The following is a 26249-nucleotide window of genomic DNA, read 5'->3' on the forward strand; positions in this document are numbered from 1 at the left end:
GGTTCTGGAAACTGTGTTCTTGTAAACTAATGAAAAACTACAAATACTCTTTTAACAAATAGATGCTAAATAATGAAAATTGTAATTACAGTTTTGTGGAGCAGAAAAGACTGAATTCTCAGTATTTTGCAAAGTCATTGAAAGCATTGAACATTTCTTAATGTGAATTAAATAAGAAATAGACTTTTTCTCATTTGCCCACCAAGCCCTAACTAAGACCCTGGGAACTCTGATCAAAATAGACTGTTTGTTAATGAGTTAATAACCCACAGCATTTAAAACTTAGTCTCTGAGATCAGAGTGGCAATACTGGGAGGGCAGTACTGAACAGTCAGAATCAAATTTGCTGCTTGGATACCCTAATATAAAAACCTATTAAAACCAGTGGTGTTTTCTCCAGCCTTACACAGTGTGTAAGCTGAAAATGGGACCTACAGAAATAGTTTTTGTGGTCAAAAGTAAGTAATGAGGATTAGCTTTGTTGGCATGACTGCAGGAACAACAGATACTGAAGTTCTCATTTGATTTTCTTATAAAATATGGGCAGTTGAATAAACTGGTGAGAAGTAGCCTAGAGTATGAACTTGCAGAGTATCTGCTGCTCCATGGTGGCTGCTTCAGTCACAGCTCATCCTGTGCTGAAGGTGAGGCAGCTTCCCCTTGAGGGGCAGTTGGGGAAGCTGACTTGTTCATGGTGCTGGAGAGTCACTGTGGAACAGCTCTCTCAGCATGGAGTTTGGACCTCTGCTGAAACTGTAGGAACTTGTTTGAAATCATTCCTTACAATGTTCTTTGTGCATTTTTGTCAATCTTTTGGTAGGGTATTTGGCAGTGTTTACTCATGTGAGCTGTTTCTCTGATATCCCTGATACAAGAAAGGCCAATCACTGTGTCTTGTACAGTAGAACCTTTGTGTCTCATGCTTGGGTCTCAGCTATGGCTGCGTGTCAGTTCTGCATCTGGGTGTAAAACTCTGAGTGGGTTGCACTGTCTGGTACCAGAGCAAGGCAAGTTGTCTGCCTGTGTTCCCTCCTGATTGATGGTTCTTTAACTCCTGTCCTACAGCAGAACAATCTGAGCAATCCCCCGACCCCCCCTGCCTCTCTCCCTCCCACGCCGCCGCCCGTGGCCTGCCAGAAGTTGGTCAATGGCTTCGCCACCACCGAGGAGCTCGCGGGCAAGGCCGGAGTGCTGGGAGGCCACGATGGTAAGGCTCCTGGGTGTTGGTGCTGTAAGGTCTGTCCTGCTCCTAGCAAATGGCAAAGTAGATCTTAGAATCACAAAACAGGCTGAGTTGGAAGGGACCCACAAGGATTACTGAGTGCAGCTCCCAGCCCTGCGCTGGACACCCCCAGCAATCCCACCCTGTGCCTGAGAGTGTTCTCCAAATGCTCTTGGAGCTCTGTCAGCTTTGGTGCTGTGACCGCTGCCCTGGGGAGCCTGTTCCGTGCCCAGCCACCCTCTGGGTGAAGAACCTTTTCTGATATGCAACCTAAACCTCTCCTGGCACAACTTCAGGCCATTCCCTTGGGTCCCTTCACTGGTGACCAGAGAAGAGATCCTCACCTGCCCCTCTGCCCCCCATCATGAGGAAACTGGAGGCTGCTTGGAGGTGTCCCCCCAGACTCCTTCAGGTTACCTCCTAGGATGTTTCTCAGTTGCAATGCTCCTTTATGAAAACAAAATGCCCAGAATTTTCAAGGTTATAATTATGACTAGCCAGAATATTTTACACCATTATAGTGTCAGGTGTTAGTGCCTTTGCCTTGTTCCCATTCAAAAATATTTTGAGAGCTAGACACACTCTCAAGAAATGAGAAAGAAAACCTTAAGATCAGTTTTTTGGGTCCAATACAAATGACTGGCATGAGCCCCTTGGTTGAGTGAGCTCAAAGCAGCCTATCTTGCATGTGTGCAGTCAGTATGTATTTCCTGATACTTAAAATTTGGACAGTTAATTGCTTTCTGTTCTTTATACTGGGTCTTTGTAAAGACTATTCAGTGATTAAAATCCTTTTTTTCACACCCCCTTCCTTTGTTGTTGCAAAATTGTTGATTTTTTGTAGTTCTATGGGTTTTTTAAGTAAGCAAACATCCTCTCATAGTGGCAGAAGACGCACTCAAAAGTCTTTCAGGCCTTGTTTGCTCAAAATTTGCAGGTTTTTGTAAAAATGGAAGTTAAGTGAGTGGTCACAATATTTTGAACTCCCAAATGTCTTGAGAGTGGTGTCACCATCAGGCCCCACCCACACCCAGCAGGCAGCATGTCTATCACTGAAAGAGCTGTCCAGATGTCTCATTGTGCTGTGCCTCTCTGGTTTCAGTTACCAAAGCTCTGGGGCCAAAGCAGTTCCAGTTGCCTTTCAGACCACAAGATGATTTATTAGCCAGAGCAATGGCTCAGGGCCCCAAAACCGTGGATGTTCCTGCTTCACTTCCAACACCACCTCACAACAACCAGGAGGAGTTAAGGTAGGTTTTACTTGCCATCTTCAAAAAGGTATTTGGAGCAGATTCTGTGATCTTTCATTGGATGAGACTGTGAAGGTGTGGAGATACAAAATCCTTTTTGCACAGAGACAGAAGAGCAGAGAATGGAATGGTATCATTTTAACTTTTAACATTCCATGTGTAGAGAGCAGCACAGTGAATAGGTGATTCCAGCCATTGCTAGACTCTAGATTCTGCTAAATTGTTAGGGATTCCTTACTTTGATATTTTAGAAGTGGAAGAGAACTATACAAATAGGTGCATTTCCTGGAGCAGTGTGGTGCTTTAGTGACAGGTGACTGCTATAGCAGCATCAAGACTGTGCAAAAGCCAGCCTGAAATTGCAGAGCTCCACTCACTTTCCCAGGTGAGAAACACTGGCTTGAACATGAGTCTCCCTGTAGAGATCTTCCCTTTTGCCTCCCTTTCACTTGCCTGCCCAAAATATGGGTGTCTGTGAAGCACTGGAGCCTGTACGTGGACATAGGCCAGACAGTATTATTTTTAAATATTAAAACAGTTCAAATATTAAATACTCATTTTTTTACCCTGGTAGATAGAGCCATGGGGAACAGAGGGTTTGGCTTTGTTAGTGTCTTTGTTTTCTTCATGGATCTTTCCCAAGAAATGGCATATGTGTGCAATGGAATATGAGATATCCAGAGGTGATGGCCAACCACCTACTTGTGTTCCATGACCAGGAGCAACCAGCAAGTTCATTTTAGTTCCCTGTCATGATTTATAACTTTGGCTTACCAAAAGTTTAGTCCATTTCCAAAAGAGCTTTTTTGGGTTTTGTTCCAGGGTTCAAGATCACTGTGAGGACAGGGACACTCCTGACAGCTTTGTTCCTTCCTCCTCTCCTGAAAGCGTGGTGGGGATGGAGATCAGTCGCTACCCAGACTTGTCGGTTGTAAAGGAGGAGAACCCAGAGCCTGTCCCATCTCCCATCATTCCCATCCTGCCCAGCAGCACTGGGAAAGGTGAGGCTGCAGCAGAGTGAACACTTAGGGCTAGGATTGGTTCTCTGTCTGTTCCCATAAGTGTAGGATTAACGTGCTGTATTCTGGTTTATTTTCAGGTTCAGAAGCCAAAAGGAATTATATAAAATCAGAACCCGGGTCAGGAGCCTTACCTGGTTCTGGCTTCTTCTCCTCCCAGCTTGGACCATCCCAGAATGGTCCTAAATCTGGCCTTATCTCTGTAGCAATTACTTTACATCCCACAGCTGCTGAGGTAAAAAGAATAAGCATGTATTACATAGAGTACAACAGCAGTTAATTTGGGTTATGTATAGTGACTCTGAGGGGGTTACAGTGCAATAACGCTGCAGTTGCAATCTTCTAATAGTTTGTGTCTCTGCTGTCTGAGCTGCTTGTCAGATGTAAACAAATTCTTTTGGTTTTTATTCCTGTTCTTAGAACATCAGCAGCGTTGTAGCAGCATTCTCCAACCTGCTCCATGTCAGAATTCCCAACAGTTATGAGGTCAGTAATGCTCCAGATGTCCCATCCTCCATGGCAGCCACCAACACTCACAGAGGGAACCCATCCATGGAGTACAGGCAGCACTTGGTCCTGCAGGGTCCCCAGGCAGGATCCATGGGACCTGCCAGGATGGTGGGGCCCTATGGACTGAAGCAGCCCAATGTGCCATTCCCTGCCAACAGCAATGGTGAGTGGGCTTCACCCTCCCAGGTTCACTACCAGAGTTTAACTGAGTCAGTATTGATGCATCTCAGCCTCATAAATCCATGCTCTAGAACTCAGTAATTGATTCTTGTTCTGAATAAAACTTTTCACTTCTTACATGATCATGTGGATGCTCCTGGATTTAACCATGAGTAGTTCTCATCCATCTCTGATTTCCATTGTCTGTTTATATCACTGTCAGTGAGGCATTTCTTCCATAATTCCTAACATGATTAGGGTTTTTAATATCCAGTCTGGTTTTAAATACATAATCCAGGAAGATTGTTTCCATGCTAGAAAGCTTGACATGGTTGTTCAAGCCTATATTCCTGTGTTAGTTAATTTTGTGATTTTTTTACACAAGAATGTGTTTTTTCCTGGTTTGCACAGCTGATTTAGGTCTGATTTTTACAATTTATCTATCAGGTCAAGGTTTAAAGCCCTCCTTCCATGCCCTATTCAGGAGGGTGCTAGTGCTCTACACCAGTGAAGAATAATACTGTGATATCTCGTCAATTTGGTTTGATCTGATCCAGCCTCTGACAGCAAATCTGTTCCCTAGGTCTGGCTGGTTACAAGGATCACAGCCAGAGCATGGCAGAAGGCTCAGCCCTGAGGCCTCGCTGGTGCTCCCACTGCAAGGTCGTGGTTCTGGGCAGTGGTGTGAGGAAATCCTTCAAGGACCTGCCCTTCCTCAAACAGGTCAGTGCTGAGGTGCCAGGGCAGGGCCCAGTGCTCAGCTGGGCTTCTTAAAGCAAGGGATGGCACAAAGCCCTGCTTGTTCTGCCAGCCAAGAGCACTTATGCTTCCTGTGTTCTTCCCCTTCCTTGTGTGTCCTGATTCAGGGCAGGACATTCAGGCACATCTGCGGTACAGCTGAAAAATGGCAAAGTTGTTGTTACTGATACAAAATGAACCCAGGACATTTCATAAAACAGGTCCCATCGATGGGACTTCTCAAAGCTCTGCTACCATCCTCCTTCTCTGACTTCTTCAGGGACCTCAATTCAAAAAAAGCTCATTTGTGAGGCAGCCACGTTGCAGTGTGAGGAATTACTGTAAGAGCTGGAATACTTGCACTCCTTTTGGGCAGGAATCAGATTACAGTTGCAATCTCTTGTCCTTACACTGGGAGCTGTCATTCCTTCAAAGAATGCCGTTGCTCTTCAGTGACCAGGAGGTGACTACACCACAAAGACACAGCCAGAACTTGCATAGAGTAAAGTGTTCATGCAGACAGGAATGCACTGAATTCCCAGTAAGGTTTTGCAGATGGATCAGTAGATAAAACAGCGTGATCTGGCTTTGATTAGGCTGAAATGAGACATTCTTTTTGCCATCTAAAGATAAAAGAAAATGGATTTTGCTTAGCAAGAGTGCCTATGGAGCAGATGGGTGCATGGTGTAGAATGCTTTATTTTGATTGTTAAACTTCTGTGAAAGGCAGGAAATGCTGAAGAACAGGGGTGTAGGTGGTGGCAACGTTAGATCTGTCAAATAATCAAGTATTTATATCACAGCATCCCTCATTATTTCACAAATGTTCTACAAATAAAAGAGTTTCCAGCCAGATTGGAAGACTTGTTTCATTACACTTACTATGTGAAGAATGGTATTAAAATGCACTTCTTACACTCTTCTGTGTTTGATTCCCAGGATTCCCAAGAAGGCTCAGATAAAATGAAGGACATTGTATTCTGTAGCAACAACTGCTTTGTTCTTTATTCAGCAGCTGTGCAAGCAAAAAACTCAGAGAACAAAGTAAGTATCAAACACTGGCAGACCCAAGTGAGCTGAAATTATTGCAGCTATTTGTTGGAGAACAGAGAGGGGCCAAGGGGGAAGTTTGCACTTCATTTGAGAGGTTTATAAATTAATTGCTCTGTATTCAGACGTTGAGATTCTGAAGCAACAGCATGAATTAAAAATCATATTTGTAGAAATTTGTGTCTGACAGATGCATGGCAGAAAAGCCATCACCTTTGGCTCCCCTCCCAGGCTTTGAAGATGCAGTCTCAAACAATGAGTGATTCAAGTTCTCTGGGCATTGTAAACAGCCACAGACACATTTTTAAGGGGTATATCCTGCGTTTGGATTTGGCTTGTACAGTTAAAAATTAAATTACAGCTGTGAAAATAATAATTGAGCAGCAAGTTTGTAAAAAGAGTTTCATTTGTTCAGTGTAACTGGGAAAATAGAATCCTGTTGCCTGACTTTATTTGGGTAAAGCTGCCATTTTAAAGCATTGATTACCAGAACACCAGTAAGGAGCCTGTGAGCTGACAGTGACCAGGGAAAGGAGTTTTTTATTACTGGAGAAGTACATCTGAAGAAGTTCGTTCACTGAAGGTGGAATCAGGCCAGGGAATTTTCTCAGGTGGTCCCCTGAGAATAATTCTGCTGTAGTTCTCTACCTGCAGACACTGCAAGGGGTGTCCAACACCTGAGAGAAAAGTGGCATAATTTCTTACTGTCTCAAGGGTCCTTCAGGGTCAGAAGAAGGGGAACTTAAATTTATCTAATTATTTAACCACTAAAAGTGAAATAGTCTTCACTGAAGACTGAATGATGTTGTTGAGCTTCTCACAGTTAAAATTTTTTGAGTACTTTAAGTAACTTGTCTTCTGCTGTTTCTAGATCAAATGTACCTTTTCTTCCCTAAACTATTGGACAGAACAGGCTGTGTCCTTCAAGCTTTACCTTATTGATGTGTTCCATAGTCCTGTATAGACTGTACAGTTTAAAGCCTTCCTTCAAAGGCATCCTACTTACTTTCTCAGTAGGAACTGAATTAAAAACATAGAACCTGGAGAAGATAACTCTGTGTACATCTATATTCTTTTAGTGTCCCATGTAGCTAATTTTCAGTTGTTGTATAAACAGTGTAACATTCCTCTACAAGTGCATCAGCATGTACCTAATTAAGTTAATTAAATGTCATGTTCAGCCTCTTGATCCTTTAATTTACTCTTTCAAGATTAATCACACAAACCACGTTAAGCACTTCATAATATAAACTTCCTTTGTTGTTCTTGTTTTCTCTCTTAGGTTTTTGTTTTCTTGTTTTTGGTTTTTTTTTTTTTTCCACAAATCTCTGCAGGTATAATTCTTGTTTACTGTGACTGAATAGTTTAGGTCCTCAAGTTGTATCTAATCCAGAGCCCTGCAGAAATTCCTTCTCATTTGTTTCCAGGAAAAATTTATGTGGCACTAGTTCTAAACTTTCCATTTCTACCATGTGTCAGATTCTTATGCTTTATATTAGTTCGTGACCCATATTTTAAGGTTACTTTGTGTTTTAACAAAACTTTCTAAGAATCCCTAGGAGCTAAAGCTGGCAGTCAGCTCACCAAGGGCAATTGAGGAGTTCTGCATTCAGAACCTGGATGAAGGATTATTTGTGCTTTCTCTCATGTATCAAAGGGGCACCATGTTCTAGGTAGGCTGGGAGTTTCCTGCTCTAAGTCCTGGTCCAAGCTGTGGTAGCATGGGTCAGGATAATTTCATCTTTCTCTGTTGCTGCATCTTGATTTTAGGCATTTGGAGAAGCCTCTCCCATACTGATCTGCCCATGTTTTCAGGTTATAGTTAATGATTAACAGGTTTGGGATCTTTTTCTTAAAGAGTTTTCTGTTGATTATCAGGAATTGGTCCCAACCCTGCCACAGTCACCGATGAAGGAGAGGCCGCCCAAAGCATTCCATCAGTACAGCAACAACATCTCCACTTTGGATGTCCATTGTCTGCCTCAGCTGCAGGAGAAGGTTTCCCCACCCTCATCACCCCCCATCATGTTCCCCCCTGCCTTTGAAGCAGCCAAGGTGGAGGCGAAACCAGATGAACTGAAGGTAACGGTGAAACTCAAACCCAGGTTAAAAGCAATACACAGCAGTCTGGAGGACTGCCGGCCTCCCAGTAAGAAATGGAAAGGGATGAAATGGAAAAAGTGGAGCATTCAGATTGTGATTCCTAAAGGATCATTCAAACCTCCTTGTGAAGAAGAAATAGATGAATTTCTTAAAAAACTGGGCACAACCCTTAAACCAGACCCCGTGCCTAAAGACTACAGGAAATGTTGCTTCTGTCATGAGGAGGGTGACGGATTAACTGATGGACCAGCAAGGCTTCTCAACCTGGATTTAGACCTTTGGGTCCATTTGAACTGTGCTCTTTGGTCTACAGAAGTCTACGAGACACAAGCTGGTGCCTTAATAAACGTGGAACTAGCACTGCGGAGAGGCCTGCAGATGAAATGCATGTTCTGTCACAAAATGGGTGCCACCAGCGGTTGCCACAGGTTAAGGTGCACCAATATTTATCACTTTACCTGTGCCATAAAAGCACAATGCATGTTTTTTAAAGACAAGACCATGCTTTGCCCCATGCACAAACCAAAGGGAACTCACGAGCAGGAGCTGAGTTATTTCGCGGTGTTCCGGAGGGTGTACGTGCAGCGCGACGAGGTGCGGCAGATCGCCAGCATCGTCCAGCGCGGCGAGCGCGACCACACCTTCCGTGTGGGGAGCCTCATCTTCCACGCCGTGGGCCAGCTGCTGCCACAGCAGATGCAGGCCTTCCACTCCTCCAAAGCCCTGTTCCCCGTGGGCTACGAGGCCAGCCGGCTGTACTGGAGCATGAGGTACGCCAACAGGCGCTGCCGCTACCTCTGCTCCATCGAGGAGAAGGACGGGCTCCCGCTCTTCGTCATCAAGGTGGTGGAGCAGGGCCACGAGGATCTGGTTCTGACTGACACAACACCTAAAGGTAAATTTTGTCAGCTAAGATGATGACTTTGTGGCTTTGCTGTTCGTTGTGGTACTCTGATTGCTGTGGTACAGTACCTGTTTGAAGCAGCTGTTGCAGGCACTGTTCTAACATAATGTTTATAGTGAGCTTCCAGGGCCAATTTTAATACCCTGCTGTGAAGACTGTGATCACCTCTGAAGAAATTGTGTGAGCTGCAGATCAGAAGAATTGTCCCAGGTCCACAGAGGAGACCCAAGATTGAGTGTTGAAAATGAACTAAAGCAGTAGGAAAGTCAGTGCAGGTTTCATTTCTTGAAAAGTGACTTCGTTTAAACACAGAGCCACTGCTGAGTTATCTTAAATCAACTGGGCTCAAGTTAGGGAGCTCTAAAAACAGCTGAGTGACCACATTGTTCTCAGGGTGGGTAATGTCTGTCAGGTTGAAGAATGTCAGGGTGTCCATAAACACTTAGGCAGGTCTTGGAAATTGGCTTGTGGATGTGCTGGAGGCCTGTAACCCTCCGTGTCTCAAGGCCTTGGTGCTGTAGGTGCACAGAATGAGCACTGACTACGAACAATCAGTGGAAATAGAATATATTGTTTATTTTCAGAAAATCTTACTTTTGCACGATTTCTCAAGAGAAACCTGTCCATGTTCCTGTCAGAGGACCGAAAGTTTCCATGCTGAGAACAGTGAAAGCTTCATTTCTGAGAACTGAGGGTGCAGAATCAATGGTGGTTTTGTTTGGGATTTGTTAAATCCCAAAAATTAGCAACTCAACAGTCATTCTCCACTTCACTTTTTAGATCCTGTTTGTACCTCCAAGTCCTCCCAGTACCTCCTGTTTGTACAGGCAATCAAAGACAAAAGCTTTCTCAGTGCTGAGTTCTGGTTCCCACATCCTCAGGCGTTTGTTTTAAAACCAACTGTGCAATAGTTTTTATTTTTTTGATCACTGTAATTCTCTCCCAATGGTTGTGTAGGTGTGTGGGATAAAATCCTGGAGCCCGTTGCTTCTGTTAGGAAAGAATCTGAAATGCTCCAGCTGTTCCCCGGCTATCTGAAGGGTGAAGACCTCTTTGGTTTGACAGTCTCTGCAGTGGCCAGGATTGCAGAATCGGTGAGTTCACCACCCCAGTTCTTGCTGGATCATCCCACTTGCTGGATAGACACACGAGAAGGGCACCAGAAAGAAGTGTGGAAAAGCAAGCATTTTGTTACACATGTAATTAAACATGTAATTATTTGTATTTTTTCTCTTTCTCTCTGTTTTGTTTTTTTTTTTTTTGCAGCTGCCAGGGGTTGAGGCCTGTGAGAACTACACTTTCCGCTATGGCCGAAACCCCTTAATGGAACTTCCTCTTGCCATCAACCCCACGGGCTGTGCCCGTGCCGAGCCTAAAATGAGTACCCATGTCAAGAGGTTTGTGTTAAGGTATTTTGTTTTAATTTCACATAGTACAGCCCAGGGTTTATAGGCTGCTTTAGGGTTATTTGTGCTTTCGTCTGCTGCTTACAAACCCTGTCGTCCTTGGCTGTGAATGTGCATGCCCCGGTCAGAGGAACTGCTTTGTGTCTCCGCTAGCTGGCTTTAAGTGTCTGTATGTCCGAGAGGATTTTTATTGGGTTTCCTGGCTGTTTCAGAGAAATCTTCAGTTTTTCTTGTATTCTTTCCTGTTACATGCCCAATCCCTACAGGCCTCACACCTTGAATAGCACCAGCACATCGAAGTCCTTTCAGAGCACAGTCACGGGGGAGCTGAACGCGCCTTACAGCAAACAGTTCGTCCATTCCAAGTCCTCCCAGTACCGCAAGATGAAAACCGAGTGGAAATCCAACGTGTACCTGGCTCGCTCTCGCATTCAGGTTGGTTCCCACATCAGGAAAGGCAATTTTAAAAATTGTGTTTTACAGCTAAATTTTGTAGATGTCATATATATTTATCCAAATCCAGGTGAAAATTTGAAACTAAACCTGCAGCAAAATTCCTTCCAGTCTTGTTCCAAATCTGACAATTTTTACGTGGCACATCAATTGCACAGATTTACCTTAAGTAAGATTTGTTTCTAATTACTGTAAATATCTTAAAAATTCCTTTGTTATTGTCATCTAGAAAAAGGATTTTTTTAAAGTTCTGGGGTGGTTTGTTGTTTGGGTTTTTTTTAGCCTATTCTTCAAAACCATAGTAAAACTTAATAAAAATAGAAATACACAGTGGAAGCATGAGATGCTCAGGCCAAGTTGATGAAGTGCTACAAGACCAGCAGGAAGAGCTCAGTACTTGTTTGCCTTCTTAAGAGTATAGAATCCATTGCTGCTTGTGATGCTGCTGGTTTGCCCCACAGTCTGCTTTGGAAAAGCTTTGTTACTAATCCTGCCGTGTTTGGGCACGGTTCTTGTTTATTTCAGGCTGGACTTCACCATGCCTGGGTTCCTCGCAGAACCCACTTTTATTTCTCAGTGAATTTATAACCTTTACACAGTCAGTGTCAGAGGGGTAAGAGCAGCTTTCTCACCAAGACAACAGCCCAGTTTTCTGGGATCAGTGTGATGCTGGATTCTGCACTGGGCTGTTACTGCATCAATTGTTAATCAGTGCTGCTTCTCTCTCTCCCCTTTCCTCTGCTGGTTTGGGGCACAGTGTGAGTGTAAAGTGATTAACTCTCAGTGTACTTTCTGTAGGGCCTGGGCTTATATGCTGCTCGAGACATTGAAAAGCACACAATGGTCATTGAATATATTGGGACAATTATCCGGAATGAGGTGGCAAACAGGAAGGAGAAGCTCTATGAGTCTCAGGTAAGGCTGTTGGTTCATTCTCTGTTTCCCCTTCCCCATTCAGACATTCATAGAACAAAACAAATGCTGTTCTGCCTGATGAATTCAGGTCCCCGATTTGTTTTCTGCTGTGCCATAAATGCAAATAGGCTTAAAATGAAACTAGAGGAGTCTACAGTGGTTGTTATCAGAGTATTTCAATGTTTATTAAATCTCAGCATCCTGACCAGGTAGGGAGGACACATCCTCTTTTTCAGAGGACACAGTTCTGCCAGACATGTCAGGACCACAGTTTTTAATGAGAACTTCTTAAATTTAAAGCCACTTCCTTTGTATAATTTGATGGCATTATAACAGTTATTGCCTGTCTGGGAGGCAGTCATATACCCTGGATGAAAGGCAGTAGGAAGCTCTTGGGGAAAACTGAATTGTCCAGAGGTTTGTGTTTATGACCCATCATCCCTCACAAAGCCATGGGGACACAGGCAGTAGGTGACAGTGCTTTCCCTCGTGAGCCAGTGGGCAGTGCCTGATCTGGAATGCAGAATGGAGCTGGCCCATGTTGTTGGCTCATCACTGGCAATGCAGTAAAACCTTACCAGAGTCCTTGTGCACTTGTGTCTTCCAGAACCGTGGCGTGTACATGTTCCGCATTGACAACGACCACGTCATCGACGCCACCCTGACGGGAGGCCCTGCAAGGTGGGTGGGCCTGGAGGGATCCCTGACCTCCTCCTGGGGCATCCCCCGTGTTGGCCTGGGGCTGTTGGAGGCTCTGAGTTTGTGGGGTTTATTCTCTGAGCTGGCACATTCAAACTGTCCCACTCTCTCTTCCATCAGCCTTGCCCATCTTTCAGTTACGTTTCATGGCAGCTGTGAAGAAAGGAATTTTTTTGATCCTTGATTTTTTTTTACATTTTTTAGGTAAAGAAACAAGTACAGAGTAATGTAATTGTATGTGGAAAGGCGGTGAGCCCGTGGAGCTAAGGCCATCCTGAGGTTTGGTTCAGATTTGCCTCAAGGGATGGGTTTTCCTAAGAGGTTTCATCTGTCCCACTGTCCTTTCGTAGGTACATCAACCATTCGTGTGCGCCCAACTGCGTGGCTGAGGTGGTCACTTTTGAGAGAGGACACAAAATTATCATCAGCTCCAGCAGAAGAATCCAGAAGGGGGAGGAGGTAGGGCAGGTTCTTTACACCCCTCTTGCCACGTGCATCCATTCTGTGATATTCCTGGCCAGTGGCACAGCTTGTTTGCTCTGGGGAGAGGTGACATTTCCCCTCCCCTTTCCTGTAAAACCGTGCTCATCCCTTACAGTGCAGCCTCTGCTGGCTTTTGCTGTTTAACCTGTAGCTACAGGGAAAGCTGTGGCAAATCCCAGCTCTTTCAAAAACCACTCTTGTGTCTTTCCTTCCAGCTTTGCTATGACTATAAGTTTGATTTTGAAGATGACCAGCACAAGATTCCATGTCACTGTGGAGCTGTAAACTGCCGAAAGTGGATGAACTAGAATGCATTCCTTGCTGTCTTTGAGGGTTGCTTGTCCCTAGGAAGAAGTGATTCACATTTTGATTTTGTCGACGGAAAATTGTTGCCTTTTTAAAGGGGGAAAAAATATCACTTCTGGAAATACAGATTTTTACACAAGTATTTAAAAAGAAAAAAAAAAAAAAAGAAAAAAAAAAGGAAAAATAACCCACCAACCAACAAGCACCAGAAGCAAGCCGGCAAAATCTGAAGCTGACTTTCCAGACATGTGGAGGTGAAACTGAGTTAACAGAATGGTCCAGCACTTTTGTTTTTGAGCTCACTAAGGAGAAACTGTTTAACTTGGGCAAAGAACCGCTGGCTGACCTGCAGGAGGGCAGGTGGCCACTATGAATGTAAGACTGAAATCACCAGCGAAAGGGAGAAGTCCAAAGTGCTGGCCACAGCCTTATTTGATAAAGGGGCAGGCCCTCTAATTAAAGAAAAAAATTTTAAATAAAAGTAGACACCACTGAACAAGGAATGTACTGAAACGACTTCCTTAGGGATAGAGCTAAGGGAAAAAATAACTTGCACTAAAATACATTTAAATACTTGATTCCATGAGTCAGTTTATTGTAGTTTTTGATTTCTGTAAAATAAGAGAACCTTTTTGTATTTATTATTGAATAAGTGAATGAAGCTATTTTTAAAAAGAAAGTTAGAAGAAAGCCAAGCTGCTGCTGTTACCTGCAGAACTAACAAACTCTGTTACTTTGTATAAAAGTGTAAATATTTTGAGAAAAAAAAATACAGTATAAAAATAGTTATTGACCAAATGCTACCAGACTCTGCAGCAGTTCGGGTGCTTATTCTCAAACGTTGATAGGGATGTTACAATATGATCTCATGAACTCACGGACATGCGATTCCCAGTTCGGAATAACCAAAATCTCAATTTAAAGAGAGGGGGTTTTGTATGTTTAAAGCAGTCTCAACTGTGGTCTTATGAGAATTTTTTTAAGTAAACCTTAAGCCTGGTAAAGGCAGTGTATATTACAACTCTGACTTTTGTAGATGTTTGGGTAATTTAGATTAATTTTATTTGTATTATATTGTTGCATCCCTATTTCTTAAGTCAGGTTTTTTTGTGCTTACAATTTGTGATAACTGTGAATAACTGCTAAAACCACCCAAAATAGAGGCTGGACATGGTTTTTATTCTTCAGCAAAAGTAGTCAAGGATTAGGTGACTGTTCAGCCTACAGAGTAAATCATGTAAACAGCATAGAATGAGTTGGAGCTTCAGTCTCATGCGATAGCCTTCTTAAAAGGAAAACAAGGAAAAAAAAATTAGGTGTAATGTGCTTGCAGCTGCAGGACTCTGGCAATAGGATTTTGGAAAATGTAATTTAAAGATGTGTTTGTATGGATTGTTTTTGTTTACATTTCTTTAAAAAAAATAAACACTGTTTTGTGTTTGCTTGTAGAAATTTAATCAGCATTTTGAACCAGGTTAGCTTTTTATTTTGTACTTAAAATTCTGGTACTGACACTTCACAGGCTAAATATAAAAAAAAAATGAAGTTTTTTTTTTGTGTGCACAATTAAAGTGGACTGTAAACTGTTGGTATATTCAGTAATACAGTTCTGAACTTGTAATGTATATGGCATGATGTATTTTTATCTTACAGAATAAATCAATTGTATATATTTTTCTCTTGATAAATAGCTGTATTAAATTGTTTCTTGAATATTTTTCTTCTCTTGTACAATATTCCAACATCCTACCAGTATTTGTCCTACAGTTTTTTCTGTTCTGTATAATAGTATCTAATGTTGGCAAAAAAAATACAAAAACAACACAAAAAAAATGAATTTTTTGAAGTATACAGAGTGTTATGGGTTTTGGAATTTGTGGAAACAGATTTAGAAGATCAGCATTTACGAATAAAAATATTTTACATCTATAAAGTGCATCCTCCTGTTGTCATTTGAGGTGTCTGGTTTCTGCTTCTTCCAGGATCTGTGTCTGCTTCCACCACTAAGTATTTTGCCTTCCCCCTTTTCCAGTGCATCCTAAATTTCACAATGGGTGCCACATCCTCATCTCAGCCCATGAGGTGGAACACTGAACACCCTTCCCCAGTCCCCTCTGGAATGAACAAAAAGGACAGAGTGGGGTTAAGCCTCCATGTTGCTGCTGTGACAGTGCTGGACACCAGAGACATTCCCAGCAAGCTCTAAGAATGGGTCCAGACTGAAAAAAGGCTCCAAGACTTACCATGGAGCAGCGGGAAGCAGCCAGGCCAGAGCTGTTCCCTGGTGTTGCTGATGTGGTGCACTTTGGCTGCTGCAGGATCTGCCTGTCCACGGCCACCACCCACTCCAGGAGCCGGCGAGAAGGAAGTCCTTGACACAGGGACTTAAAATTCAGCCCCAGACAGAGTTTCCTTCTTTACAAATAATAAATTCTCAGTATGACAGCAGCAAGCTGGGGCCTGTGACAGTGCCTGCCCTGGGATGAGGCTTTTCCTCCTGTGCTTCCTATTCACCAGAGCCTCCTAGGTCAGCTGGGAGCAGTCACTCAAATACAGGGCAGAACTCTGAATTCCTGCTTACACCAGGCAGCCCAGCTGGGAACAGGACCCTGGCCCAGGGCTGGGTTTTCCCAGCAGAGATCTCTCCCCCTCAGGTGATGGCCTGGCTGTGTGGCTGCACCCGGTCTGTCTGTGTCTGTGGCCAGGAATGCCCTGCAGGAACAACTGACACCATCCCAAACGCCATCACCTCCATCTGCTCCTGGAAACCAGCACTGCTCCCACTGACAGCAGCCTCCAGCTCTCCCCACTGGGAGCAAAAAGATCCAAAATTCTCTGTAGTGACCAACTCAGACTGTAAATAAAGCAAGCTGCTGCTCTCCCTGTTTGAGGATTTGTTTCTGTTTCCTGATTTTTTACTTTTTTTAAAAAAGACAACAAAAAGGCAACAGAAGAAAAGGCCAGGCGAGGCTTCTGCACAATGTGGCTCCCACCACCAATGTCAGAGAGAATTGTGCCCCTGGACACAGCTGGGAGGAGCTGTGCCACCAGTCAGGGTGAACCAGACAGGCATAAAGGAAGCTGCAGCCCATCCTTTCACCCCAGCAAAGACTGGAATTCACACACAGCAAGCACCCAGGTTGCCATTGCTGCCAGTGAAAGGGCTTACCTGGGCTGACACCGTGTTCCAGCCCTACCCTGCAAGCCCTGCCTGACTGCAGGAGTCACCTGAGAACTGATGGCAAGAATCCAGGTGCCCCTGAGCAAGGCACAGCACAGGCTCAGCTGACCAAGGGGGCTGAGGTTGGTTTTAGAGGCTTTACTTGGTAGGTGTCCTATTTAATTACTCCCATTGTAATGCTTTATCTTAAATAACTTCAGCCACTTGGTTCTGCTTTTTAAACCCTTGTACCTGGTTCTCCAGTGAGCCAGGGGCTCACTCCCTCCAGGACTAGTGGAGGAGGCAAGGCAGCTGCCCTGTGGCCAGGCCACTCTTACCTGCTCCTTTGCATCCTCTGCTTTTCTTCTCCCAGGTGCTGGCACTGGCAGGGGCCTGAAGGACCAAACAGAGTCTGGCACAAGGAAATATCTCTGCAGAAAGATGTTGGTCTCTAATTATTCTAGCATTATTTTCTTCACGTTGCCCAAAATGTCAGTAAGTGGATGCTGGAGTACTTGTGCAGTTGGAGAATGTTTCTGCTACCCAAGGCTGTCCGGGAGCTTCCAAAATCCGAACTGCACGTTCCCAGGGAAGGCTGTGGCTGTGGGGTGGGAAACAAGGCCAACAACAGTGCTAAGAAAAAATACACTGGGTAAGAGCAGCTTTTCTCTTCTGCAGGAGCTCCCACACACTGAAGAAGCTGAGGCAGGAAGTCAAAGAAACAGTAAAATAAATGAGAAGAGAGAAGTGGAGTAAAAAAACCCAGTAATTATCTGTCAAGCCTTCCAAGACACGAGGAAGGGAGAGAAGGAGTGAAATCAAGACCCAAACTGTCTGAACATTAATTTCCATCAGTGTCTAAGTTGGTGCTTTCTGGTCTAACAGCTACAGAGAGTAAGGCCATACAAATTAATAAAAAAATGATAGTTTATTTTAAATGCAGCTACTGTCATGAGTCATCAAAATAGACTTTGCAATAGTTACTTTGTTTTAAATATGAGGTGACGAATGACAGCAAAGAACTTAAACTACATGAAATGTCCTAAAATTAAAAGAACTAAATTTAAATATTTCAAATGACAATTACCAGAAGATGAAAAGGAATAAAAATATTTTCCAGAAAAAGTAAAATAATTTTGGCCAGTAATCCCATACTAGAAATGTAAATTACTGAGATACTGCACATGAAATAGTCAAGGAGGACTCCTTTCTGTCATTGTCATTTAGAAGATCCACAGAGCTGAAATCTCACCATTTAAATTACATTGCTCTAATGATTTCTTTTACGTAAAACCAGTCCAATAATAATCCAGGACCATCCAAGGAAGCAATGATAAATTTCACTTCCTGGTGCAGTGGGGCTGCTGCTCTCAGAGTGTGACCAGGGAGCAGTGACCACCCCGACCTTCCCACGCTCAGCTCCTCAGGGCAGGGCATCTCCAGCAGGTCCTTCCATGGTTGTGCCAGGTGTAGCAGCCAAGGGCTCCACACAAACCCCTCCAGAGTGACTTCAGATCGTGGCTGAAGGGGACCCAGGGCTCAGCTGAACTCTCCTCAGCCACCTCCTGGCTGTCTCAGCTCTCAAAGTGCCACTGCTGAGGAAGGGACCCGTCGCAGATGGCCACGGTCACGTAGCCCTTGTGGCTCAGGGGATCCACCACCTTCAGGCACTGCCCCACGGAGACCTGGTACAGGCGGTTGTTTTTCTAGAGCAGACAAAGACAGATGGGATTTATTTACGAAAATTTCTGTTCTCCATTGTCAAACTGGAGCTGGAAGTGATGCCCAAGGGGAGGGGGTGCTCCTTCTGACAGATGGGCCTTTCAGCAGCCTCCCTGACACACCAGACCCACAGCAGTAGTGGAGTTCAGCCCACCCCATAACCACACCCAGACTTTGAAACAAAGGCTCCTCACAGGCCCCCAACTGGGATTTTGTTTATACCACTGTCTTTTAATGAGGTGGAGGGATGATCAAACCCATTCCTCAGCACTCTGTGCCCACTACAGCCACCACTAGGCTGTAGTGGGCACAGACAGGTCACAGAATCCTAGAATGGTTTGGGTTGGGAGGGACCGTAAAGATCGTTTATGTCAAACCCTCCTGCCATGGGTAGGACACCTTCCACTAGACCAGGTTGCTCCAAGCCCATCCAACTTTGCCATGAACATTTCTAGGGATGGAGCATACACAGCTTCTCTGAGCAACCTGTTCCAGCATCACACCACCCTCACAACAAAGAGCTTCTTCCTTCTTGCCCTCTGTCAATTTGTCTATCACTCCATGCTCTTGCAAAAAGTCCCTCTCCAGCTCTCCTGGAGCCTCCTTAGGCACTGCAAGGATGCTTTAAGGTCTCCCTGGAGCCCTCTCTTCTCCAGGCTGAACAGAGGTCCCTGTTTTGCATCTGACCATGCATTAGCAGTGCCCCTGTCCTCAGCAGCCACACGCTGGGGAGTTGCCACATGTCATGACAGGCCTCATGCATGGTGGGTGCCCACAGCCAGGGCAAGGCCAAACCCCAGGCAAGAGTGACAAGGAAACAGATCCTATTCTTTTATTACCTTTAAAGGACTGTGCCATCTCCTCTACTAACAGCCTGTAGCAGCAGTCTGGAAAGGGCTCTCTGCACAGCCCCAGCTGCTCCCATGGGCAGCCACCTCCTGCTCTCCTGCAGAGAGGGAGCACAGCCACGAGAACAGCCATGCCAGGCTCTGCCACTGCCTGTGGCCACAACCAGATGCCCAGTGAAGCAGGAGGACATGGTAAGAAAACAAAACACTCCTCCAAAATACCCCCCCAAACCAAGTCTGGTACCACAACTGGCAGTGCACAGTCAGTATTTCCCTGTATCAATGACTCACTCAGTGGAGTTCCCTTTGTTCCAAAAGGCTTGATATCTAAAGTGCCCCAGCCAGCTCTCACATTCCTCATGGGAAAGGTGCCCCACACCTTCCATTTGCCTTTCCATGCCCCTCTGAGCCTTCAGCCCTAATTCAGCCTGAGAGGAGGGGACAAGCACGTGCAGTACAAACTGCCATGGTGTGCTGAAACTTCCCTGCTTCAGTTTCTATCCCTTCCTAATCAATCCAAGTGTTTGAGTCACTTTCTTTTCTTGTGGATCACTGATGTGACCCTGTTCAGATCCATCTCCCACACCCACAATGGCCATGGCCAGCTCAAAGCCCACGTGTCACACATGAAGTGCAGATTCCTCAGCCCTGCCACAGGCATCACCAACAGCCACATGCACCCAATGCCAGTGGCCATTCTCCCACTCCTGCTAACACCAGCTGCAAAACCTTCAATGACCTCTACCCAGCAGAACTGCTCAGCTCACTGTTCCCACTGTCCCTGGGGGCTGTGGCAGTGCTGGTGCCAGTGTCAGACACACAACCCTGGGCTCACACAGGATCTGCCTCTCTATCTCCACACCATCCTGGGCTGCAACAGGACTTGTGAGACTCCCCTTGGGAACTCGAGCTGCCAACCAGCAGCATGGTAGGAACCTGAAACAGGCTGTGCAGAGCTGTGCTGGAAGCACCACTGGCAGTGCTGGCAGGGCTCTCCCTCCCTTTGTTCAACCATGTTGGTGCTACAGACTCTCAGCTAGGCTGAGGGCATGTGAGGGGCAGTCCTGAGTGAATACCCAGGAGACAAATTCCATGTGTGAGCAGCACTGGCTCAGTTTTTTGGAATGGGCCACTCCTGGTCTTAACAATTCAACTAATGAGATCAATTGCAGGGCAGAAGCAACTGCTCTGCCCTGTGCTTCTTCAAGCACTAAGCAGGAATCACCACATGGACTACTCCTGTCCCCCAGGCCTGCAAACATAACACAACAAAGTTCTGGGGTGGATTTTGTTCTCTCTGGCATATTCCAGATGAACCACAGTGCTGTGGGTGGCTGTGGCAAAAGAAAGGCTCAGTGGAGCTGCAGAAACCTTTCTTTGTTGCAAAGGGCCTGCATGTCCCAGAGCACAGGAAAAGTCTTATTAAGACTGAAATGCAGCCATCAAAGCCTGTGCAACTTCTGGGCTGGGCCTGGTACAGTGCAACTGCCTTGGTACATCTGAGGTTTGGTCACAACTAAACTCAGCCCTGATATGCTGTTAGTGCTGCTGTCCCTGACTGAGACACTGATTCCATGCAATGTGCCATATGGCAGCCTCTCCCCTTACCCCAAATGTCCACTGCTGGGAGCCACCAGAGCCGTGGCACTTCATGAGACGAGGGGGATCGGACGAGCGAGTTTCAGAAACATCCAAGCAAAGCAGATTGTTTAAAATCAGCTCATGATCCTCGTTGTAAATCCAGACCTGCAAGAGAAGGTAGAAAGACATTTATTGCAATGTTTCAGGGCAGTTTCCTTGAATCTTTTGTTCACCTACAGAGATGTTTCAAAACCTGGACGTCTGAGATGGGCCTTGCAGTGAGTGGTGAGAATTGAATGCAGTCCCTTCCCTGGGTGCACCTGCATGAAGCAGGAATGCACTGGTTCATATTTGCAGCTTCAACTGCAATTGGGCTCCTGAATTTACATGACAGAAGAGTTTCTCTGTGATCACAATGAAAAAAAACAACTGTCAGCTCTGACAAGCAGCAAGGACACACTCAAGCTGCCTCCTGTCTGTCCTCTCCCACACATTGCTTGAACAGAGCAGGTATTTTTATTCTTGGTACCAGAAATGTGTCAGGCACCTTCAGCTGCTGCCATTCATGACCAAACCCTGCTGGCCCTCAGCAAGGCACATCTGGCACAGCTGGACACTCAGGGAAGAAGGAACAGCTGCCTGGTCCAACTGCAGGAGCCGCTGGTTCTCCTTCCCTTGGCCAAGATCACATCTGTAGAAGACCTGGAGCTCTCATAACCAACAGGAGAGTCTGAATCCCAAGCCAGAAAGCAAAGCAATTAGGAACTTGGGTGTGTGCACCTCAAAATATCAGAGGGGTAGAGAAAAGAGAAGTAAATGGAAAGTGTGGCCCTGCAGTGCAGGGAAGCTCCTGGGAGCATCTGGCTCAGCACCCAATGACAGCTATTCCCAATGCACAGTGCAGCCCTGGCACTCACAGGGCAGCTGGACAGCACTCCCCAGCCTCAGGGGATGTTGAGCAAGGCAACTCCCTTCCCCAGACATGGGAATCTGTCAACAAGAGGAGCTGAGCCCCTCATACCTGTCCCTGAAGTACCTACAGACACACAAAGTTCTTGCAGTGTGCTCCTGTTCCAGACCTGCTCCCATTTCTCAGCTCAGTGCTGCACTTGCCATGCCCACTGTGTAATTTTTTTTTTTCCATTAAGTCTGCATGAGTTTCACAGTCAGAATATGGCATATCAAACTCTAGGCAGAAAATAAATTTTGCTTTGTCTCTTTTTTTGGCCTATGAAACTAAAAGCAGCCTTCTGGGGGGTGCTGGGATTTGGGACACAGCCTCAGTTGGACAGCGTGACTGGAAAGCACACAGTTCATTATCACAGTGACTATTATAACACAAGGAAGGCCTCCTTGGAAGAAATCACATTAAAATTCCTTGGAAGAAATCACATTAAAATTTGCTCCAACCTCAGGCATTTTGTGCCTTCTAAAATAGTCTTTTTCATGGCAGGCTTTAAACAGAAAAGAAAGCATAGCAAGATTAAAGAGGGAGGAGAGAATGGAGAAATAACAGGACTTGCCAGAGAGAATTACTATTGAAAGAACAATGATGGAGCCAAGTCCAAACAAGAGATGAACTGGTAAGAATGGAGAGAGAAGACTGCAGTGACACAGGGAACAGATCTCCAATCAAAAGCTGAGTAATGGCGAGGAACACAAGGCAGGAGTTAAATCCAGTGTGATACTTCTCCAGCAAGGCTTACACAAGACAGCCAAAATTAATTTCAAACTAATTATGTGTTTAGTGTAGAAAACAAAGGAAAGAGGAAAATGGGCCCAAATTTGGTTCCAAATCCAGATTAGAGTATCACTATGAATTTGTAGATTATTAACAGATTCAAGCACCAGTAAAGCAAAGCCACCCCATGAGGTTTCTTTGTTACACAATTGCAAGCCTTAGCATACTCCAAAAATTATTAACTAATTTTCTGCTGAAGACTGAAAGGATAATGTTCAGCTCTTGTTGTTAAAGGCTATCAAGGAGCAACAGCCCCATATAGGAAAGAAACTCCTGGCAGGCAGCACAGTATCTGAAGTCTAAAAGCAGAAAGGTGCCTTCCCAGGATTTATGTCTCATTTCTGAAAGCTCTCTTCTTTTATCCTCCTATGTATTTTCTAAAAAAAAAAAAAAAAACAAAAAACCCACAAAAAACAAACCAAAAAAACCCCAAAACAACAAAAACAAACAAACAAACAAGACAAAAAACCCAAAGTAACCCACAGCCATTAAAAAATCTAATCTATTAAAAAAAAGAGGCAGAGGTGCAGGATATTTTCCACCTGCATGCACTTCCTAACTAGCAGAGTTAGGAGATCATCACTGTGAAGACTTTGGTTTCTAAAACTGGGATTGTGTCCAGTCCCCAGAATTGTCCCAGACTGTTTCTACTGCAGTTAATGGAGCACCCTAATTTTCATTATAACTAACAGACATAATTTTTAATATATTTTCTAGATACAAAAACCACTTCCCCTATTATTTTCTTTCTATAGCAAACATATGAACTGAATGTCAGTCATGTCAAGCCTGAGAAAACAGGACAGTATGATGTGCTGGACTAATTTTCAACTCTACTTAATGATGACCATCTAAGTCAACTACAATGAAAAGGATTGCCCATAATGCTGATACAATTGAAAGCCACAGAATACCTGTATTTTCTTTTAAATCCAAGTTAAATAAGAATTTGAAATTCCTTAGCAGCCATGAAGGCTAGAGAAAACAAAGCAAGCATAAACCAAAGGTAAAACAGAATTGTTTTTAAGGCCAGTGCCATGACTTTAGAGAAGGTGGTCAACTCTCACATGCATTAATCAGACCAAACACAGGCCTTTTTCCTAGGACAAAGGCATAAACCAGATAATTCTAGGGCAAAACCAGCTGAAAATGCCAACAAGCTGAGTGAAACTAGTTAAAAGCTTCCAATAGTCAGGATGTTTCTTGCTATTTTTATAAGAAGCTGCTAAATAAATGTCATCTTTCTCTACATTGTTCTCACATATCTATAGCAAGATTGTTCAGGAGGTTATGACAGCAAGTTGGCTGAATGCACTCTTGAGATTTATTAAGAAAACAAAATAAGTGTAATAGCAGAAAAACAGTGTTAGTTGACATACTTGGTTGGAGAACAAAATCATTGTGAAAGAAGATAGCACAGCCAGTTTTTTTTATGAGAAATAATTGCTAAATTTACCACTAGTAAACCAGATTCATGAGAAAAGCAGACAAAGATCAACAATCAGATCACAGATTTGTCTTTCTCAGCACCAAAGGGATAACTGAAATTTGTTCTCCTGGATTAAAAAAAGTCAGAAAAAAGTTTTGATGTGGAAAATCAACTGAGTTTTTCGTTCAGGCATGTGGCACTTCATCATGAGAAATATTGCAGCAAGGAGAAGGGAAGCATAACTGTGTGGACATCATGCCCAGGCTCTCTCACCCAAAGACAGAATGGCTCAGAATTGCAGCTTTGGCACTGCAAATGTACAATCACTTGGTGATGATGGTGCCCATCAGCCACTATTACACTCACACAGCCTTTTTTATTTATAAGACTTGCTGACTGTCCTACAGCTAATGGAATAGCTCAAATGGGAAAAACTCCATTCTCATGCCAGATTTAATTAATCCACCCTTAACACAGGAACTGGCAGTTTGGTCACAGTGATGATTTCTCAGTGCTCCAGAGGTGAAGTACAAGGATGTATTTGTACTTGCTCCTGTCTGAGAAGTGGACCTGGAGGCCACGTGTCAGGAGCCAGCCACACTTATCCAGAGAACTGCAAACACCCCTCTGTCTTCCTCTGTCACACTCAGCTGGTGAGGCTGAAAAGTCCCATTAGGTGACAAAGCACACAGCATTTTGCTGGGACTATCACAAATCATTCTGCCTCCACTGCTGCAGTTTCCATACCCTGAAAACTGTTGCCTGTGTCATAGAGCATCAAGTTAGTCCAGCACTACCCACCTTTACTAAAGCTATGCTGCTTTACATCCCATGCTCCATTTATTCTGTGTCTTTCATTACTTTTCTCTTTAGATCCAACCTAGCTTTTAGAATTGGGTCCCATGGGCTCCTAAATCATAAAGTTCTCAGAATAGTTCTTAGCTATTTAAGCCTTTATGGTATTAGCTGATGATCTCTCTATCCTGGAGACTTTTTATCCAAGTCCTGAATTTCTGTCACCTGCAAGAAGTGAAACAGCAAAGGCCTCATGTAGTGATCCAAAAATTCTCATTAGGTTTTAAGATCTATCCCTAATTAATCCTCCGATCAGCAATTCATTCACCTGTAGCCAAAGAATCTTCTGAATTCCTTTTATTTAACAACAAATCATTCATTTATCCCAAACTGCAGCCACTCCAGCAGCAGAGGACTGGATGTGCAGTACACAAACACCAGCAGGCAGGAAAGGGCTGCTTTAAATTCCAGTATGAGGAACCAACCTAAAGAGCTGCTACAAATTCTGAAGTGCCAATCAGTGGATTATGAACCCATCAGGAGCCACTTTAGGGCAGCCTTCAGCCAAATAGAGAGATTCCTGCCATAGGGACAGGAGATTACAACACCCTACACTCAGCATTAGCAGGAGCTCCACAGTGCCCATGCCCAGCCCTGTGGTTTGAATGACCCTCTGTAAGCAGCCTGTCTGCTGATGAGATGTCACACCAGGGCACTTTGCCAGCAGGAAAACATACTGGTCATTTTAAAGACATGAATTAATTCTATATAATTGGGAATCCCATACCTGGTTCTGATCATTGTAGTCACATTCCCGAACCACCACCAGGCCTCCTTTCTGACTTGGGTGGCCCTGGGCAACCAGGCATTTGTTGGTTTGGAGGTGATACAGCTATGAAAGGAAAACAGTTTGACAGTCAGTAAAAAACAGCCCTAGATCCCCAGTGTGCTCAAAAAAACTCAGCCAACACTTCCAGTAATTAAAAAAAAAAAATCTTCCCTTTTAAAATGCCATTCTGTTTTTCTGATAATTTGGAGAAAAAACTGCACCAAACAGTTCCAATTTGCTTTCTAATTACATCAAGATTTCTCTCTCTGGTACAAGTATAGTACACACATCCTGGCTCTATTCTGTCAAGGTTCTTTGCCTGCTTCACTATCCATGGAAGTCTAAGGCCCAACAAATTCTGCTCAGGAATATTGACTGTACTGTATAAACTGCATTTTACTACAGTTTAGTTTAAACATAAGTCTCCTCCTACAGCTTCTTTTCATGGAACAGGACAGCCTCCCTGAGAAAGGAGAAGGAATTACTGAAATAAAAACAATTTCAGAGATTTATGTTGTTTGCAAGTTGATTTTCAAGAGCATTTACATAACTGAAAAGCCACTGTTATCAGCTACGGTATTTTACTGATGGATCAGAGAGAGAGAGAACAAGCATCTAAATGCTATTTTTGCTCTAATGCCCTGCCTAGTCTGATTTAGGGGAATGGTGTATCAGAGGACTGAATTCAGGTCAGAAGCCTGTCCTGTGATGCAGAACTATAAGCACCTACCATCAAAGCAAACAAGGAGGCTCTCAGCAAGCTGGCAGTCTCTCCTGATCTGAACAATGATGCCCACCCTAAGAGACATTCAAGACATTTTCTGCTGTACAATGTTTAGGTTGTTCTATTTCAAGAACCAAAAAATCATTAAGATCGTGATGTATCCCCACAGAGGTACTCAGGGAGACAAACCACCTCTAATTCTG

At 44.2% G+C, this 26249-nt stretch overlaps 2 protein-coding genes across 11 annotated transcripts in view; one reads left to right on the forward strand and one right to left on the reverse strand.

Annotated features, from left to right (window-relative positions):
• KMT2C (lysine methyltransferase 2C) overlaps window positions 1-15242 on the forward strand; it is a 190834-nt gene extending 175592 nt beyond the window's left edge. For 7 of the 8 annotated variants that reach the window (XM_084218310.1, XM_084218314.1, XM_084218312.1 and 4 more), the window contains 15 exons: window positions 1066-1207; window positions 2325-2472; window positions 3295-3473; window positions 3572-3726; window positions 3912-4164; window positions 4744-4883; window positions 5838-5942; window positions 7827-8946; window positions 9913-10049; window positions 10222-10364; window positions 10628-10796; window positions 11613-11729; window positions 12337-12410; window positions 12779-12887; window positions 13127-15242. In XM_084218310.1, the coding sequence (XP_084074436.1) occupies window positions 1066-1207; window positions 2325-2472; window positions 3295-3473; window positions 3572-3726; window positions 3912-4164; window positions 4744-4883; window positions 5838-5942; window positions 7827-8946; window positions 9913-10049; window positions 10222-10364; window positions 10628-10796; window positions 11613-11729; window positions 12337-12410; window positions 12779-12887; window positions 13127-13219 (3084 nt within the window). In that variant the 3' untranslated portion in view covers window positions 13220-15242. The remainder of the gene's footprint in view (window positions 1-1065; window positions 1208-2324; window positions 2473-3294; window positions 3474-3571; window positions 3727-3911; window positions 4165-4743; window positions 4884-5837; window positions 5943-7826; window positions 8947-9912; window positions 10050-10221; window positions 10365-10627; window positions 10797-11612; window positions 11730-12336; window positions 12411-12778; window positions 12888-13126) is intronic. The other variant, XM_084218311.1, reaches the window with a different exon arrangement.
• Window positions 15243-17290: 2048 nt separating this feature from the next.
• GALNT11 (polypeptide N-acetylgalactosaminyltransferase 11) overlaps window positions 17291-26249 on the reverse strand; it is a 45560-nt gene continuing 36601 nt past the window's right edge. For all 3 annotated transcript variants that reach the window (XM_084217114.1, XM_084217116.1, XM_084217115.1), the window contains exons 10-12: window positions 25281-25385; window positions 20556-20693; window positions 17291-18083 (exon numbers count right to left, since the gene is read on the reverse strand). In XM_084217114.1, the coding sequence (XP_084073240.1) occupies window positions 17952-18083; window positions 20556-20693; window positions 25281-25385 (375 nt within the window). In that variant the 3' untranslated portion in view covers window positions 17291-17951. The remainder of the gene's footprint in view (window positions 18084-20555; window positions 20694-25280; window positions 25386-26249) is intronic.

This window comes from Fringilla coelebs, assembly GCF_963513975.1.
Source record: "Fringilla coelebs genome assembly, chromosome: 1".
Classification (NCBI taxonomy): Eukaryota; Metazoa; Chordata; class Aves; order Passeriformes; family Fringillidae; genus Fringilla; species Fringilla coelebs.